General features: G+C 40.7%; 2 protein-coding genes across 2 annotated transcripts; one reads left to right on the forward strand and one right to left on the reverse strand.

The window, feature by feature from the left end:
* On the forward strand, positions 1 to 1918 carry LOC143996532 (uncharacterized; the record flags this gene model as incomplete). Its single annotated transcript, XM_077491624.1, is given in 1 exon segment — positions 1 to 1918. A coding segment is annotated over 1 exon segment (1829 nt), but the record flags the coding sequence as incomplete, so codon positions are not given.
* Positions 1919 to 2126: 208 nt separating this feature from the next.
* LOC143996533 (P2X purinoceptor 7-like) lies at positions 2127 to 5099 on the reverse strand. The gene is made up of 4 exons (XM_077491625.1): positions 5001 to 5099; positions 4829 to 4894; positions 3190 to 3560; positions 2127 to 2383 (listed from the first exon to the last, which is right to left on the reverse strand). Exons 1-4 carry the CDS (start codon positions 5001 to 5003, stop codon positions 2194 to 2196), a joined length of 630 nt encoding a protein of 209 aa, XP_077347751.1. The 5' UTR covers positions 5004 to 5099; the 3' UTR covers positions 2127 to 2193.
* Positions 5100 to 19660: the final 14561 nt, after the last annotated feature.

Below are 19660 nucleotides of genomic sequence, written 5' to 3' on the forward strand. Positions count from 1 at the left end.
ATGATTTTATGAGGCCACTTGAAGCCTCAACACCAGATTTTAAGTCAAAGTCTGAGAATCGCCGATCTTCAGCGATTGATCAGATTTCGGATACAGGTGAGGTGGATCCGTTGATCATACTTTCACCTACAGTCTGTGATCTGCCATCAGAAGATATAAATATAGAAAGTACACTTGATGATCTAGAAATAGAGAGTCCAATCATTAAAAAAAAACGAAAACTGGCATATGAAGACGACCCAAGTTGTCACGAGTCAGATTTTGATACACCTCAAAAAAGTGACTTCACTTTGAATGACAGTATAATTGAGCCACTAACTGTCGATCCAATTAATGACCCCCTTAATATGATTAATGAAAACAAATTTATTGTTTTCGAAAGCAGTCTAGATACATTGCTTTTTAAAATGCGATGCCCCGACCAGACCTGCTTTTCGAAAATTACAAAAATAGAAAAGAAAATAGTCGGTACGATGCTGATAGTGTTTTCAACATGTAATGCACAGCACCGCATCAAACTTTGGGAAAGCCAACCAAAGATCAAAAATTATGCTGCAGGCAATATTGTACTAGCTGGCGCCATTTGTTTGTCAGGTGGTAGTTACCAAAAGGTGAAGGAAATGTTTGATCTTAGTGGAATTTCAATGTTTGGGAAATCGTCCTATAACCGTGCTAAAAAACAGTATATTTATCCTTCCATAGATTACAGCTGGAATCAAAATTGTCTAAATGTAAAGGAGGAATTGACAGGAACTCCACTATTCCTCATTGGTGACGGACAATGCGACAGTCCTGGTTTTTGTGCAAAATATACAACGTATACCTTTATGGATATCTATTCTAAAAAAATTGTAGATTTTGAATTGGTGCAAGTCTCCCAAACCACATCCTCAGTTGCTATGGAAAAATTGGGCTTTACCATAGCACTTGACAGAATATTGGAAAATGAATATGATGTTCAATTTGTAGGCACTGATCGCCACACGGGAATTCGAAAACTATTGACTACGACTAAATACGAAAATATAAATCATCAATTCGATATATGGCATTATGTTAAAAATTTAAAGCGCAAATTGATTCAAATCTCCAAAAAAAAAGCTTTTCGTCCAATTTTACCGTGGATTGGAGCCATACTGACGCATTTCTACTGGTGTAGCAGAACTTGTGACGGAAATGAAGATGTTTTCAGACAACAATGGCAATCTCTGCTACATCATGTAGTGAATGAACATTCATGGCGAGATGGAGACATACAACATCAGTGCTTACATGATGATCAGAGTATTCTTTTTCCAAAAATTCCATGGCTTGAAAAAAACACACCTGCCTTCGATTCATTATCTGCAATTATAATGGACGCACAAATCGAAAAGGATTTAAAACATCTTACTTATTTCTGCCAGACTGGGACCATTGAAACATACCATAGCATGATGTTAAAATATAGACCGAAGAGAATTCATTATAAATATGATTCTATGGAGGCTAGAACACGATTGGCTGCATTGCAGCACAACAATAATATTGGTAGAAAAATGGCAACAGTAACTAAAATTGATGACAGTGGAGAAGTCTTTCAAGTTGAGCGTAAAAATTTGGAATTCCCCCGAGGACGTAAAAAATGGATCGTTCGAAACGTGTTTGAAAAAATGTCGAACGAACATGCCAAAACTATTTTGGCAAACATGCTGTCAATCACAGAAGGTACTTTAAAAAGTACATGGAAATCCAAAAATGTACAATTTCCAAAAAATATTGCAACCGAAGAAAGGCCTGAAACCAGTGCTGCTATTGCCAAGCACAGAACACGATTTCCTGTTGTATAAAATATTAAATCTAATTTTGTATTCTATTCTTTAGAATGTTAAATGTTTTTTTTAATTATTGGTTAATTACTGTCTAAAAGAAATATATATTTGGGTTGTGTATGCACATTGCATTCTATGTATTTACTGATTTTTGTTATTTATTTTTATTTTCTAATAAAAATATTTAATATAATTGATTCCGAATCAAGTATTAAGAACAGTAATATGCATCTAATTTCTCCAATTACACATTAAATCAACATCATTAATAGTAATTAGCATTAACAGTAAGTAAGTAACACACCTATTGTATTTCAATTTTAATTTTTTTATTTTAATTGCACAAATATTTCCAAAAAAATAACATTAAACATTATTTCCTTTAATATAAAGCCATTTCTGAAGCATCATAATCATTGGCATAAAGAAATCCGACATATGATCCATTGGGATCTGGAAAAACAAGTCGTACTGCATTGACTGCACAGGAAGGTATAACCCTTCGGTTTCCCTTTCCTAAAATACCATAAATCCATGCTATGAAAGTGCGATACGCGGTTTTACGTAATCTCCTGGAATAAATAGAATAAATAGTGTAAATATGAAATTTTATAAATAAAGACACAAATTTCACATTTATATCAATTATTAGCTTCTTCCTTTACTACCATATATACTCCAATATAAGCCGAGATTTTCAGCCTCTTTTTTGGAGGCTGAAAGTGCCCCCCTCGGCTTATACTCGAGTCATCGCCGTCTGCCAGCCCAATCAGCGTGTCGAGCAGACAGATGGCGGCCAGTCTACAATTCAAAAGCCGCAACTCCCTGTCTGTGATAGGTGGAACACTCAATTTCCCAGCAGTCAGTGGTCCGCCTATCACGGACATCCGCTCATCCTCATACTACGGACGAGGATGAGAGGATGTCCGTGATAGGCGGAACACAGACTGCTGGGAAATTGAGTGTTCCGCCTATCACAGACGGATGCGCGGCTTTTGAACAGTGGAATGGCCTCCGAGGCGCCAACGCCGTCTGTCAGACGAGAAGAGCGTTGATCCTGGCATGGCAGAAGCACACAGGCTCGGGACACATTTGGGCTGGACACACAAGGCTGCACACACATGGGATGGACGGACACACACACAGGGATGGATGGACACACAAAGATTGACGGACACACAGGGATGGACGTACACACAGGGATGGACAGGCATGTCTCACCCTCGGCTTATACACGAGTCAATAAGTTTCACATTTTTTTTTGGCTAGAAAATTGGGGGCCTCGGCTTACATTCGGGTGGGCCTATACTCGAGTATATACGGTACTTATAATTCTGACTTATAAACTTTAGAAGAAATATTGGCATAAAGTAATCACCTGTTGTTGTTGGCATCTACCAGAGGGAGATTATCCATATGAATCGCCATATACGCAATTCTCACGTGCTCATGGTGCACTATTTGAGAAATAAAGGTATCTGCCTGCGTAATGCATTGATGTCCCTCAGGTATGCAGGCGTCAACGGCGTATATTTCCCGGCAGCAGACAGACTCCACTTGGGTGGGCATTTTAATGCACCTTTCACATGAACACCACGTGACATTGCCAATTCGATCGGTTTCGCTCGGTTGGGTTTCTGATGTAGACAATCTATCACTACTAGAGGGCAGGGTTGGGTTATTGGGGAAAGCCGGATCATTTTCTCTTGCTGGATACCGAGCCCATATTTTCTTTATCAGCATTCTGCGCTATAAGTACACAACGAAAAGAAAAGTATATTATACTTAGATTTTGTTTATCAAGATTTTTTTTTATTAATTTTTTTTTTCAAAAAATATGATGCTTTAAGCATCATTAATGTACTTGGAAGAGGCTTCTCAGATGTATACTAAAAGAATGCCCTTATCCTCAACAAGAAGGCAGGACTCATTGGCTGCACTGGCAAGAACCAGTGGCGGATGGTGATCCAAATTTCTACACACAATTCAAAGCAAACAGAAGAATAATATAAATTTGATTTTTTAAAGAATTTTTAAAGAAATTGTCATTATTTCTCACTTACAGCATATGCATCCAACAAGTTACAATGCAAAATACATTTATCACAAGTATGGCGATACCACATGTGTGAGACTTTTGCAGAGCCTGGCCACAAACAGAGCACCAACATTGAATAGCACCTTGAGACGTTCGATGACCAAAATGACACATCTCATTTCACAACCATCTATTACACAATGGAAGGCCATGGAGTACCTGTACAATGGAATAGCCAACAAAATGACCATGTTTTTAAAATCAAACACCTCAACGTATAATCTATGAGTCATAATGTGTCTTTTTAAGGGTTCTTGTTATTATTTACAGTATTTAATGAGAAAACTTGAAACTAACATGGTACTCGGGTACTGAGATGGACTGGTGACAGGTACTCGGGTACTCTGATGTGCCGATGACAGGTACTCGGGTACTCTGATGGACTGTGAGTGACAGGTACTATGATAGTTGTTTATAGGTCCTCTATTGGGGGGGGTCAATCAGTGCGATTGTTGTACACTGTATGCGGTAACAATATGTTTACGCAATCTTCTCCTCACACACGATCGGTGTCTTAGGAGGGGAACCCAGTAACATCGCGTTACCGCGTTTTGTTAACAGTTATTGATCGGCTGTGTGTATCGATCATGTCGGCAAACAGCCAGCCGATGGCTGTTTACTAGCGTCGTTGAGAAGCAGTGTTCCCGGGAACACGCAGCTAGCGACGTGCACACAAAGCGCGCTCGCGTTTGCGCCGCGCACAGTGTGTGTCTAACCATCTGTGATCGGCAGTGATGAAGTCACGTGGTTAACAGCCATACCCAATGGCTGTTAACCCCCCTCAGTGGCGAGTGGTGTCTCCATGACACCCTGCCTCTTTAAAGGGGAAGCCGTCATATGACGCCCTCCAGCCACAATACTTGCACCGCCTGGCCGTCGTTTGACAGCCGGCGGCCATAAAGCAGTTAATTGTACTTACTTTTTCATCCTGAGTCAAGGGCATGGTATTTTGAATGGTCGACGGTTCGGTCACAGCAGGATTGTCCTTAAAATGTATTAAAATAATAATTGTCAATTGACAAGTTAGTTATTTTTTATATAATAATTGTAGACAAAAAATGAATTAAATTTATTATTTAAATTTTACTTACCATGGCAGTTGATTAAAATAAAAGGATCAACAAATTGATTTAGAATATTGTGTAAATATAGAATATCTGTAACTGAATAGAAAAATATATTATCTTGGCGATCTATATATATATCTATATATGTATATGTATATCTATGTACCTAAATTTCTTTGGTACAAATAACCCAAACTGCTGGATATTATTTGTTCTTTGTGAAAGTTAGAGAGTCTAAAAGCTGTTTTGCGAATTACTCAAAAATGCTAACATCTAATGTACTAGTGGTATATCTCATTTATTGCGACCCGAAAAAGCACGAAAAGTACAAATACCCCCCAAATGACAACTTTATTGAAAGTATACATTACAAATTATTGAGTAAGAGGCATAGTGAGTTTTTTGATTTGCGCATTTTATCGCCTCCAGCAAAATGCAAAAAGAATAATTTTTTTTTTATGTTATTACATTTAAAATAAAAAATTCAATATAATAGGTTATTTATCGCACTTGGCATGTGTATACCACAAATAAAGGCCACCAAAAAATTCTGTTACTCATACAGAGTATTACGATACAACGTGTGGGACTTTTACACAGCCTAGCCACTGAGACAGACACAACATTCAGGGAGCACCTTCATGTGTTCTAGGGGCATAAATTACACATCTAACTTGGTGACTACCTATTACTCTTTTGAAGGCCGTGGAGCACCAGGACAATGACACATGGCACTGACGTGGCTCCGATGACAGATGGCACTGATACGTGTGACTGATAACAAATGACACTAATACGTGGCACTGATGACAGGTGACACTGATGGCAGATGCCTCTAAAACTTGGCACTGAAGACATGTGACACTGATGACAGCTGGCACTAATATGTGGCACCAATGACAGATGGCACTTATACATGGCAATAAAACATGGAAATGATGACAGAATGCCACTAATACGTGGCACTGATGACATGTGGCAGTGATACCTGTCTTTGATGACACATGACATTAACAGATGGCAGGTGACACTAACAGGTGGCACTGATGACAGATGGCACTAATATGTGGCATTGATGACACGTGACACTTATGACAAATGGCACTGATTACATGTGGCACTGACGACAAATGGCACTTGGGGTAGATGGCACTGATGACAGATGGCAGTGGGGAAAGATGGCCACTTTATTTTCTTTTTGGTTTTCTTTTTATTATTATTTTTTACAATAACCACTGCATCTCTCAGCGGTTCATCTCTCCCTCTTCACACGCTGTCTCTGTGTGAGGAGGGAGACCCGGCGAGGGAAGATGATCTCATATGTTTACATATATGAGCACATCTCTCATTGGACACACCGATCGTGCTGTAAACATCCACTGTGATTGGCTATTTACAGCGATCTTTGACTGGCTGTGTCCAAGGGACACGGCCAGCACAGTACTTCACGATGCGCGCCTGTGACGTGGCGCAGAGGGGAAGTAAACAGGAGGATGTCCAGGGATGCCCTCCCGGCGCTAATCGTCCACGCTGTAGCCATCTTTTGGCTATAGAGCGGGCGCGAAGTGCTAAAAAAAAACAAAAAACATTTTAAAAATAAATAATCTGACTGTGTGTGTCACAAATGTAAATAAGAGCTTGATTTTATATATTTATATATATATATACACATAGAGAGATATCATCACTATATAGATATATATTATCACTATATAGAAATCGATCTCTCTCAACATATATATACACACACACATATCTCTCTCTCTCTCTCTCTCTATTTATTTATATATATATATATATATATATATATATATATATATATATATATATATATATATATATATATATATATATATATATATATATATATATATATATATATATATATATATATATATATATATATATATAATCTTGACCTTTTCTTGTCAACACAATGCTTATCTATGTTGCCTTAGCAAAGTGGCAGCCAACCACTTATCTTGCAAGCCGTGGTTGACTATATTCTTAAATGTTTTTTCAATAGGTAAAAACATCTGATTGAGATATATATATTTTGTAGAAGATATCGCAAATATATATATATAGCGAGAGAGAGTTATGTATTGTGCATATATAGCGAGAGATCGATTTCTATATATAGTGATATAGTATATATATTTATAGATATATATGTATGTATATATATATATATATATATATATATATATATATATATATATATATATATATATATATATATATATATATATACATATATATCTATAAATATATATACTATATCACTATATATAGAAATCGATCTCTCGCAATATATATGCACAATACATAACTCTCTCTCGCTATATATTTGCGATATCTTCTACAAAATATATATATCTCTATCAGATGTTTTTACCTATTAAAAAAACAATTAAGAATATAGTCAACCAAGAAAAGGTCAAGAATATATATATATATATATATATATATATATATATATATATATATATGAATATGAGAGAGAGAGAGAGGCAGGCAATATCTCCCACCAAATACACACACACTACCTAGATGTCTCTCTATATATATAATTAAATGTGCACAATTTAAATTTAAAAGAGCAATATTTTTTATATGAAACCGCAAGGTAAAAGACATTTTTGTACTAACCTTTCCTTTTAATCCCGCGCCGCTCTCTCGTCTATGATCGTCCCATCTGTCCTCTTTGTTTCAGTGTTTATCTCCATTGCCATCACAACGGGGCGGGACTTCCGTCGACAACAACCGTTGTCATAGCAACCGGAGCAGAAGACGGCGCTCGATATAGCGCTTACTGCGCATGCGCGAGATTTAATCGAACGGGCGGTGCATGCTGGTCTTTTATCAGCGCACTCTCCCGGAAGAGGATGCCTGTGGGCTTCACATGCCCACAGGCAAAATGACAACCGTCAGGAGACGGTTTTATAAAATCGTTTTGAAGAACAAAACAACATGCTGCTGGATGTAAAACAGTAAAAAGTAAGTGTTATATTTCATTTTAATAAGGATTGCAGGTATGCCAAAAAAAAAAAAAGGATCAAGACAGTGGAATCCCACTTTAATTGTGTACTTCTAAAAACCAAGTATTTCTAATTTAAAACCATTGCTCTCATTTTCCTTGTCTCTTGTTTTCCTGTCACTTAGTCAACACTTTTCAAGATAGGATTAAGTGATCTTCAAAAGCAAAAAAAAAAATTTCAACTTGATCCACAGTGTTAACACTTTATGTTTATGTATGCTTCAGATATTTTTAAGATATAGGAGTTTTTATTCGTGTGCTTAAAGCGGACTTTCGACAAAAAAATAAATAAAATAAAAGTCAGCAGCTACAAATACTGTAGCTTCTGATTTTTAATAATTGGACACTTACCTGTCCCAGGGTCCAGCGATGTGGGGGAACTAACCCCCGCTCATCTCCCCCTCCTCTCTGCGGCGCAGGCATTGTCACTGTGGATGCCCGGCCTTCTTCACAGCCGGGCACACACTGCGCAAGTGCAAGCCACGCTGCACGCTGTGACTGGCCAGGCAATCATCTGGGCTGTGATGTGTCCCAGATGATTACTGAGAGGGAGGGGGAGGGGTGAACTTACTTCCGACACCGCGGTGCCCCGGGAGGAAGTGGGAGCTGGAACACTCTAAAAAAAAGTGTTTCCGCTCCCCCACCCCCCAAAAAAAAGGACATGCCAAATGTGGCATGTCAGGGGGGTCACCTTCCCTTAAATTGGAAGTTCCATTTTGGGGTGGAACTCTGCTTTAAGGGTTGATTTTTCCAGAAAATTGAAGTTCCATGTTCAATTTTGAGATTAAAGGGGTTGTAAAGGTTTGTTTTAAAAAAAAAAATAACAAACATGTAATATTTACCTCCTCTGTGCAAGGGTTTTGCACAGAGTGGCCCCGATCCTCCTCTTCTGGGGTCCCTCAGTGGCACTCCTGGCTCCTCCTCTTCTCAAGTGCCCTGACGGAGGGCCCATGGGGGGGCACTCATGTGGGCTCACCCCCAGAGTCCTGCTACTGCGTCCATTGACACAGACAGCAGGACTCGGCCCCCGCCCCCCAGCTCCCGTGTCACTGGATCTGATTGACAGCAGCAGGAGCCAATGGTTCCTGCTGCTACCAATCTATCCAATGAGGACCCAAAACAGTGTCCCTGTCGCTGGAACGATTGGGTTCAGGTAAGAAAGGGGGGGGGGACTGGGGAGGGGCTGCCCTACAGAAGGTATTAAGGTGAAAAACCTCGAGGGTTTACAACCCCTTTGAATGTACTAGATTCAGAATGGATTTTATGCTTTAATCACTTCAATACAGGGCATTTTCCCCCCTTCCTGTCCAGGCCATGTGATTGGAGCAGAGATCAGTGTTCACTAAATGAAAGCCCAACCCCCCCACAGTTAGTAACACACCCCTAGGAACACTTAACCCCTACACTGCCACCCACTGGTTAACCCCTTCACTGCCAGTGTCATTTACACAGGAATCACTGCATTTATATAGCAGTGATTACTGTATAAATGACAATGGTCCCAAAAATGTGTCAAAAATGTCCGATGGGTCCCCCACAATGTCGCAGTCACAATAAAAATCGCTGATCGCCGCCATTACTAGTAAAAAAAAAATAATAAAAAATTATTAATAAAAATGCTATAAACCTATCCCCATTTTGCAAACGCTATAACTTTTGCGCAAACCAATCAATAATCGCTTATTGCGATTTTTTTTACCAAAAATATGTAGAAGAATACGTATCGGCCTAAACTGAGGGAAAAAAATGTTTTTTTATATATTTTTGGGGGATATTTATTATAACAAAAAGTAAAAAATAATGCGTTTTTTTCAAAATTGTCGCTCTATTTTTGTTTATAGCGCAAAAAAAAAAATCGCAGGAGTGATCAAATACCACCAAAAGAAAACTCTATTTGTGGGAAAAAAAGGACGTCAATTTTGTTTGGGAGCCATGTCGCACGACCGCGCAATTGTCAGTTAAAGCGACGCAGTGCCGAATCGCAAAAAGTGGTCTGGTCTTTGACCAGCAAATTGGTCCGGTCTGAAAGTTGTTAAAAACATTTTTTCTCAGTTTAGACGGATATGTATTTTTCTTCATATTTTTGGGAAAATAATTGCAATAAGCATATATTGATTGTTTTGCACAAAAATTGTAGCACCTACAAAATAGAGGACAGATTTATGGCATTTTTCTTCTTCTTTTATTTTACTAGTAATGGAGGTGAATGACGATTTTTATCGTGACTTTGACATTGTGGCAGACATATCGGACACTTTTGACACTATTTTGGGACCCTTCTCATTTATACAGCGAACAGTGCTATAAAAATGTATGGATTATTGTATAAATGTCACTGGCAGGGAAGGAGTTAACACTAGGGGGCAATCAAGGGGTTAACTGTGTTACCTAGGGAGTGATTCTAATTGTGGGGGGAGTGGACTGACTTGGGGAGGAGACCAATCGGTGTCCCTATATACTAGGAACACACGATCAGTCTCCTCTCCCCTGACAGTATGTGGATCTGTGTGTTTACACACACAGATTCACGGTCCTGTTCTGTAACTAGCGATCGCGAATGCTCGGTGGTCATTGCTGCCGCTAGGCACGCGCATCGGCTCCTCGGTAACTCTCCCCCAATATCGCCGGGAAGCCGAGGACGTCATATGATGCCCGCCCGGGAAGGGAGATCCCATCTACTGATTAAAAAAAAGGTAACATTTTAGGCATCATTCTCACGAGACGACCGTTGATCTCCACTGAGCTGGCGGATGACAGGTCTCTCTCTGCTCACTGAGCAGGGAGGGGCCTGTTGAGCGCTGCTAGTTTCCATGGAGAGATCGGACAAAAATGGACAGCATGTCCGTTTTCATTAGATCTTATCCGATCCAATCTGCCAGGAATGGATGCGATTGTAGGGGCATCCGTCTGCTTTTAGTGGATCGGACCAGGTCGGATGTCAGCGGACATGTCACTGCTGACATCCGTCGCTCCATAGACTAACATGGAGTGCCCGTTCAGGTCCGAAGTCAAAACTGACAGGTGGACCTAAACGGTCTGACAGTGTGAAAGGGGCCTTAGGGTGACAACTTTGCTAGTGGTAATAGGTATGAATTCAACAGTCCTACAGATCTAAAAGCAATAGGAAGGTTTACTCCTAAAAAATAAAGCCCTCAATTTCAAATAAATTGGCCAGTGCCAAAACAGTTTTCTTCTACAATTTATGAGCTTTTTTATTTTTGAAAATTTCAATACTTCAAAACTACAACCCACATTTCACAAACCTCCTCCCATCCCTATATCTCTAATTATTACCAAAATATCCCAAAGTAAATAAGATGTAGCTGGATAGCCGCACTCCAAATTATTCAACTTTATTTCAAAAATGTAATTAAAATCATAGCATCTAGGCTGGCAAACAGACTAACTGCACAGCCGCTGACATGTTTCACACCGAACACGGTGCTTAGTCATAGCTAATGAGCAGAATATACATACAGAGCTATATACACACACACAAGCAATTAGACAAATGAATAAAATATGTGTATGACAAGATAGCAATTAAGGAAACACCTGTGAACATCCAAAGTCTGAAGATTAACATTTAGGCCGGGTTCACACCGCTGCGATGCGGGAACGCCACGAATCCGCGGCGGTTTCCCGCATCGCACACCTCCCGCCGGCAGTTCACACTGCCCTATGCGGACGGCTGGGAGTGTCAATGATATGTTAATGACACCCCCAGATCCGTCAGCATATCGCAGCGCGATCTGCCGACTCGCACAGGAATCGGATCGCATGGTGTGAACACCCATGCGATCCGATTCTGTTGCGCACCAAAAAAAGGGTCCCGTGCGAGTTTGCTGCGGGAGCGATGCGAATTCAGCCATACTATCTGTATGGCTGAACTCGCATCGCTACGGAGATCGGATGTGATTTGCGGTGCGAATCACATCCAGATCTCCCCCCGCAGCAGTGTGAACCCAGCCTTAAATGAATGAAAGGAAAAATACTTTTTCCCCTAATACACCAAAATCAAGCTGACACGTTGAAAGCATACATAATGGTAATAAATGAATAACATGATAAATCTTATCCTTAGGTGAAGAGGTATAGGTGTAACCTAAAGAAATAAAAAATGACATAAGTAAAAACATTTTTCATTTTGTATGTAAAAAAAATGTTATATATTTTTTCGCACGCATTGGCAGACACACAAAAATAAAGGAGAGAAAGAAACTAAGGCCCCTTTCACACTAACGTCCCGTTCAGGCCCGCCTGTCAGTTTTTCAGGCGGACCTGAACGGGTGCTCCATAGAGCTCTATGGAGCGTCGGATGTCAGCGGTGACATGTCCGCTGACATCCGACCCGCTCCGATCCGAAAAAGTGTGACGGAGGAAAAAGCTATTTTTCCATCCGTCTGCGGATCGGATCGGATGACGACGGGCACTGCGGTCCGTCGTCATCCGATCTCCCATAGGGGAGAGCGGCGCTGTGACAGGTCCGTCCCTGCACAGTGTGCGGAGACAGACCTGTCATCTCCCTGCTCAGCGGGGATCGGCGGAGTGATCCCCGCTGAGCAAACGGACATCCACGGGGCGGATCAGAACTGATCCGCCCCGTGTGAAAGGACCCAAACTCTCAATGTGTCTGCATGCCAATACATGGGCTCATTGAATGTCAAACCCACCAGAGAAAAACACACAAAAAATATTCCCTAAAAATGACACATCCCAAAAAAGGTTTCATAATAAAAAGATTGCAAATATCGCATTATTGGATGTGTCTACTTAGGTCGTCTCCTATGATACAATGCATAGATATCAAAAATAAAAGTAAATATAAATATAGGAATAGACCAAATGAACGATCGATATCGAATGTTCTAAAACCAAGGGCAGGTTCAATGCGAATATCACTATACCGACAGGTATAAGAAGCTGATACAAAAACCCTGTTGATTGATCACACACCCAACATAATATATCAGCTGTGTGATTATCAAACTAATGACAAACATGTCTAATAGGATATTAGTTAACATAAAAAATACTGATATTCATAAACATTGCAGAGAAAAATGCTGCAATATATGCATGCAGCCCTATTCAAAAAACAGTTTCAATCGAATAATTGGCCTGTCCTCAATGTAAAGCAATTATAATAAATGGAAAATGGTGAATAAACTCTGGCAGAAACATAATAAAATGAGCCCAGCAGAACCAGATGAAAAAACCTGTCAGCACCAGACCGACAACCAGTGAAATGGGAGCCATACATATTGGCTTAGTAAATACTGGGCAATCAATATGTGGAAAATTCACTCATAAAAGAATGAAATGTCCCACTCAAAGTTAAGGCCCTTAGGCTGCCTCGTATGGAGATGGAATATCCAATAAACCTCCCTTTTGCATAACAGACTAAACCTATCACCCCCTCTTTTAGATAAAGTGACTTTTTCCACCCCCTGAATGCGTAAGCCACTGACATCCTTATCATGGCAAAGATTCCAATGCTTCGCCACATTAGTGGGGTGGTTTTTGGAAATGTCATAGACGTGGTCATATAATCTGTCTCTCAGTCTTCGTGTTGTGCGTCCAACATACTGTATACGACATTGTTCACACGTAATCATGTAAATAACAAATTTAGTGTTACAGTTAATGAAGGCCATGGCTTTAAAATCCTTATTTAGAGACCTAGAAAGGATGGTATCGCCTCGTAAAATGTGGGCGTGGTATCGCCTCTTTAGGTTACACCTATACCTCTTCACCTAAGGATAAGATTTATCATGTTATTCATTTATTACCATTATGTATGCTTTCAACGTGTCAGCTTGATTTTGGTGTTTTAGGGGAAAAGTATTTTTCCTTTCATTCATTTAAATGTTAATCTTTAGACTTTGGATGTTCACAGGTGTTTCCTTAATTGCTATCTTGTCATACACATACCGTATATACTCGAGTATAAGCCGAGATTTTCAGCCTCTTTTTTGAGGCTGAAAGTGCCCCCCTCGGCTTATACTCGAGTCATCGCTGTCTGCCCGCTCGATCAGCGTGTCGAGCAGACAGACAGCGGCCATTCTATGATTCAAAAGCCGCGCCTCCGGCTCCGCCTTCGCCTGTGATAGGCGGAACACTGAATTTCCCAGCAGCCTGTGTTCCGCCTATCACGGACGTCGTATCATCCTCGTACTACGGACGAGGATGATACGACGTCCGTGATAGGCGGAACACAGGCTGCTGGGAAATTCAGTGTTCCGCCTATCACAGGCGAAGGAGGAGGCGCGGCTTTTGAATTTTACAATGGCCGCCGACGAAGAGGGCATGGGACGGAGGCAAGGCAAGGCACGGCACGGGACGGGACGGGACGGGACGAAGGCAAGGCACGACACGGGACGGAGGCTCGGGACAAAGGCTCGGGACACAGGTAGGCTGGACACACACACACACACACACACACACACACACACACACACACACACACACGGATGGAGACACACACACATGGATGGATGGATGGATGGAGACACACACACACACAGGGATGGATGGATACACACACACACAGGGATGGATGGAGACACACACACACAGGGATGGATGGATGGATGGATGGAGACACACACACACACAGGGATGGATGGATGGATGGATGGAGACACACACACACAGGGATGGATGGATGGATGGACACACACACACACAGGGATGGATGGACGGACACACAGGGATGGACGGACACACAGGGATGGACGGACACACACACAGGGATGGACAGGCATGTCTCACCCTCGGCTTATACACGAGTCAATAAGTTTGCCAGTTTTTTTGGGGGTAAATTGGGGGCCTCGGCTTATATTCGGGTCGGCCTATACTCGAGTATATACGGTACACATATTTTATTCATTTGTCTAATTGCTTGTGTGTGTGCATATAGCTCTGTATGTATATTCTGCTCATTAGCTATGACTAAGCACCGTGTTCGGTGTGAAACATGTCAGCGGCTGTGCAGTTAGTCTGTTTGCCAGCCTAGATGCTATGATTTTAATTACATTTTTGAAATAAAGTTGAATAATTTGGAGTGCGGCTATCCAGCTACATCTTTTCTACTTCAGTTCCTGTTGCAAACAGAGCCAGCACCCTGTGGGATTATGGAGACAGCTGTTTTGGGAGAAGTCATTACCTTAGAGCGGTAATTCTTTGTATTTATATCAGTCTGGACAAAATATCCCAAATCTAGACTTTAGGTATGTTTTTGATAAAAACTGGCTAGGGTCAGACAGTGGCACACCTAACCTGTTTCTCCTAAAATAAGACCTAGCATGAGTGTCGGTGATGGCTGCAATATAAGCCCTACCCCCCAAATAAACCCCATCCTCTTTCCCCAAAAATAAGCCCTACCCTGAGAATAAGACATAGAAGGACTTTAACTAGGGCTTATTTGGGGGGTAGGGCTTATATTGCAGCCATCGTCGACAATCACGCTAGGTCTTATTTTAGGGGAAACAGGGTAGCACAAATGGCAATTGGGGCTGATTATTTTTTATACCCCCAAAATAAAAATAAAGCATCACACTGAGAGTACTGCATCAAATTGGGGTGTAGTCAAATTGCACTGCACCATGTGAAGGGGGCCTTAGGAGTAATGTACTTAGAGTGAAGTGGTCAGGCGTATGATATGTAAAACACAGTGATGGGAATTTATCAAAACTGGAGTAGACAGAACCTGGAGCAACCAATCAGCCTCTATCTTAAGCTTGTTCAGCTAAAAGCTAAGTTCACATTTTTTTTTAAATAAATTCCAGCACCCCTATGTACCAATAAAGCATTAATGCACTCTTTCTCAGAAAAGAAAAGGCTTTCTATTTATCCTACACAGCCCTTACCTCAGTGTCTATATTGTTGTATAAAAAAAAGTCTCCATTGTTTAGGACATGAAAACTTTTAAGAAACGGGAATGAGTTCACCAGGTGACTTGATTTGCAGCTGCCTTCCCCTTTCAGGAAATCGCTCCTGCCCACCTCCTCAGTAGGGATGAGCCGAACACCCCCTTGTTCGTTTTGCAGCAGAACACGCAAAAAACAGGCAAAAAAATAGTCAAAAGTGCTCATTTTAAAAGCTTACATGATGAGGAGGAGGAGGAGGAGGAGGAAGAGGCTTGTGTCAGGATGGAGGTGGAGCCTGGCACTCAGTATCAGCAGCAGCAGTCTTTTAGGGATGATTTACAGTCCCAAGAAACCTGGACTTGTACGTGGCTGGGAGGAGGTGGCTGCGGATCATGTTGTCCTTAGTGACCCAGAGGACTCCAGACCGAATGTCTTAGCTAACCTACGCTGCATGGCCTCCCTGATCCTAAAAAGCCTGCGGAAGGATCCTCGTATTCTTTCGATCAAGGAGAGGGACCATTACTGGCTGGCCACTCTCCTTGATCCACGTTACAAGGGTAAGTTTGCGGACCTTATCTTGCCGTCACAGAGGGAGCAATGGATGAGACATGTCCGGGAGGCCTTGCAGAAAGGTCTGTGCAATGCATTCCCAGAGACTGGGAGGTTATAAACTCCTGGTCCTGGACAACGTGTTGCTGAGGCTTCGGTCAGTCACAGAAGGAGCAGTGGAGAAGGTGGCCGTCTGACCGATGCGTTCAGACAATTTTTTAGTCCACAGCCCCAAGGTATGATCGGTTCCAGCAACCATCGCCAATGTCTGATTTACATGGCGCAGGAATACCTAGGGGCAAGGTCAGACTTGGACACCTTTCACACCATCCTGTGGCTTACTAGGTATTGAGGATGGATCACTGGCCAGAGCTTGCACAGTATGCAATTGAACTACTGGCCTTTTCTGCATCCAGCGTTCTTTCGGAACGCACCTTCAGTGCTGCTGGAGGCTTTGTAACCGATTACAGGGTGTGCCTGTCCACCGACTTGGTTGATCGACTGACCTTCATAAAGATGAATTAGTCTTGGATCACCACCAGCTACCAAGCACCTGAAGCTGATGTAACCGAATAATTTTTTTTGAAATATCACATCCCTTCAAGATAGCTTGGTAGAACATTTTTGGTTCTGGGTGACACCACCAGCCCAATTTTTCAGCCCCTGATTAACAGGGGCATGTAATTATAATTTTTGATGCAATGCTTTGCAGCAGGGCTCATTCCTGCACTCCAACTAGAGTATATGGGAGAGGTTGCAGTGTCATGGTACTAGCACCAGTGCCTAAGGCCCAATTTTTCAGCCCCTGTTTAACAGGGGCGTGTAATATAATTTTTGATGCAATGCTTTGCAGCAGTAAAACAAAAGATCAATCAGCGCTGAACACAATAAACAAGTGAGAAAATATAAAAATGCAGCTAGAATACTATAGGTCAAAATACCAAATCCCACATCACAAAGTAAAAAGTAACAGTACAGCGCATAATTAAATAAATAAAATAAATAAAACAAAAAAAATGACAATCAATAAATATAGTGCATAGACAAACAATTAATGTCCATAAGAAAAAAGAAACCAAGTGAGGTTATTAAGGAAGAAATATCCACTTGTGCAGCGTGTCTTCGATCAACAAAAACTAGTGATGGTGTGATCCCTTCACCGGTAAGCAAGGTGGACTCTCACCTCAACATATGGACCCCTGTTCTCACAGATAGGTCAAACAAAGCGTGTTCCCCTCATGGGTAAATCACAGCATTCAGTAGATGTGGCAGGCATAAAATAGAATCCTCCTCATATCCTCAAGGCGGTATAATTCCATATAAAACATAAAGAACAAATCTAGTGCTCTCCGTTTGAACAAATTTATTAAAAGGAAGCAGTAGTAAAGTAAATACACTCACATATTAGTGCACTGAACTCCAGTGCCGAGTGTTGGGCATGAAAACAGATAAAACACAGCGTCCATGCGTGGATCAGTGAGGCGGCTTGCGGGTTAAGTCACGGGCTTAGGTCACATTGTCCGTACGCGTTGCGTCCCAGAAAGTAGGCGGGACTTCATCAGCGGTGACGGCGTGACGTCGGGCAGCCGCTTTTAAGCTTAGTACACTGATAATAAGCCAATGGAAGAGAGAATGATGCGCAAGTCAGCTACACAGAGGAAACAGGCATCAAGCATGACTCCGGAAGCCAGATTAGCAACAAAGCAAACACCAAAAAGAAAAGGAGATGAATTAATGAAACTAAGTTAACTGAGATACTAGAAAGGGGGGGTGCGCGTGAATTATGCTCCATAGGTAGCGACACACTGCACAACCTATTGTCATCAAAAAGAATATGTTTAAAAAATATCTATAAAAATATATATAAAACATATCTTTAAAGAATATTTATTATAAAGATATATGTAATATAGCAGTATTTTAGCACAGATATGGAAACACTTATGCGTTTAACATCCAATGTCCGCTTTGCTGCCTAAAAAATAAATTATAAAACATAGAAAACACAAAGCCGCTGACGCCATCAGCAAGCAACACCGATCCACGCATAGAAAATAATATCGCACAAAAATATAAAATACACTCAAGATGATACTAGAGTAGTAACACATAATCATACATAACATCAAAAATTCAGAAATAAAATTAAAATAAAATAAAAAATAAAAATAAAAATAGAAATAAAAAAAAAAATAAAAAAAAAATAAGAAAATTATAAAAAAATAAAAAAATAAAAAAATAAAGAAAAATAAAAATGAAAATGAAAAAAAAATAAAATAAAAATAAAAAATAAATAAAAATGAAAATAAATACAAAAGTAAAAATGAAGATCAAAGTACAAGTAACAATATTACGTGCACATACAAAATGATATTACCTAAAATTATTATTATTATCTGTCTGAAATGAAACAATTTAAATCAAAATCAACGTTCAAGCCACTGGGGACAAGAACCCTTGTTTCGTGAATCCAATGTGATTCACGTCTACTCAATTGGCGTATGAAATTGCCACCACGCCAATGTTTCGTGACCTTCTCTATTCCCCAGAAACTCAACGACTTAGGATTCTGAGCATGTACCAATTTAAAATGTCGAGATACGTTATGTGTCTTTAGACCCTTCTTGATATTATTCACATGTTCCCCTAACCTAACATGGAGAGGTCTAGATGTCCTACCAATATATTGGAGTCCACATCCACATTGTAGCATATAGACAACCCCTGCCGTGGCACATGTGATCAACTGATCAATCTTGTATTCCTTACTGTTGCTGGTAGCAACAAAAGATTTCCTCTTCTTTATGTTACATCTAGAGTGTTTACAGGCAGTACATCTACCACACGCATAGAAGCCGGATAAAAAGGAAAAAAGCCTACTTTCAGTTTGTACAGGGGGGTCAATGACACTAGGGGCTATCTGGTCACGTAGCGATGGGGCCTTTTTATATATGAAAGAGGGACGGGCGGGCAGGAGAGGTCCTAGTACCTGATCCTGTTTCAATATAAACCAGTTTTTTGCGACTAATTTTTCAAATTTCTTGTGCTGGACATTGTAGTCCAGAACCATTCGGAAATTGTCACCTCCACCTGCTGGTTCTTTTACTCTATCCCCTATCAAGACGGATCTATCTAACTGTTGAACTAGAGCTACTTCAAAATCCAAAGTGGATCTATCATAACCCTTTTCCTGGAATCTGGAGGATAAGGTGTCTGCCTGAAGA

The sequence above is a fragment of the Lithobates pipiens genome, unplaced genomic scaffold (assembly GCF_037356315.1).
Source record: "Lithobates pipiens isolate NorthernLeopardFrog02 unplaced genomic scaffold, aLitPip1_a1.2 Scaffold_19, whole genome shotgun sequence".
Taxonomy (NCBI): domain Eukaryota; kingdom Metazoa; phylum Chordata; class Amphibia; order Anura; family Ranidae; genus Lithobates; species Lithobates pipiens.

Coding starts and splice junctions, on each gene's coding strand:
- LOC143996533 (XM_077491625.1), bottom strand. Junction 3,561..4,828: donor CCTTGACTCAGGATGAAAAA/GTAAGTACAATT, acceptor GTGTACTTATAG/CGCAGAATGCTGATAAAGAA. Junction 2,384..3,189: donor GTAGATGCCAACAACAACAG/GTGATTACTTTA, acceptor TATTTATTCCAG/GAGATTACGTAAAACCGCGT.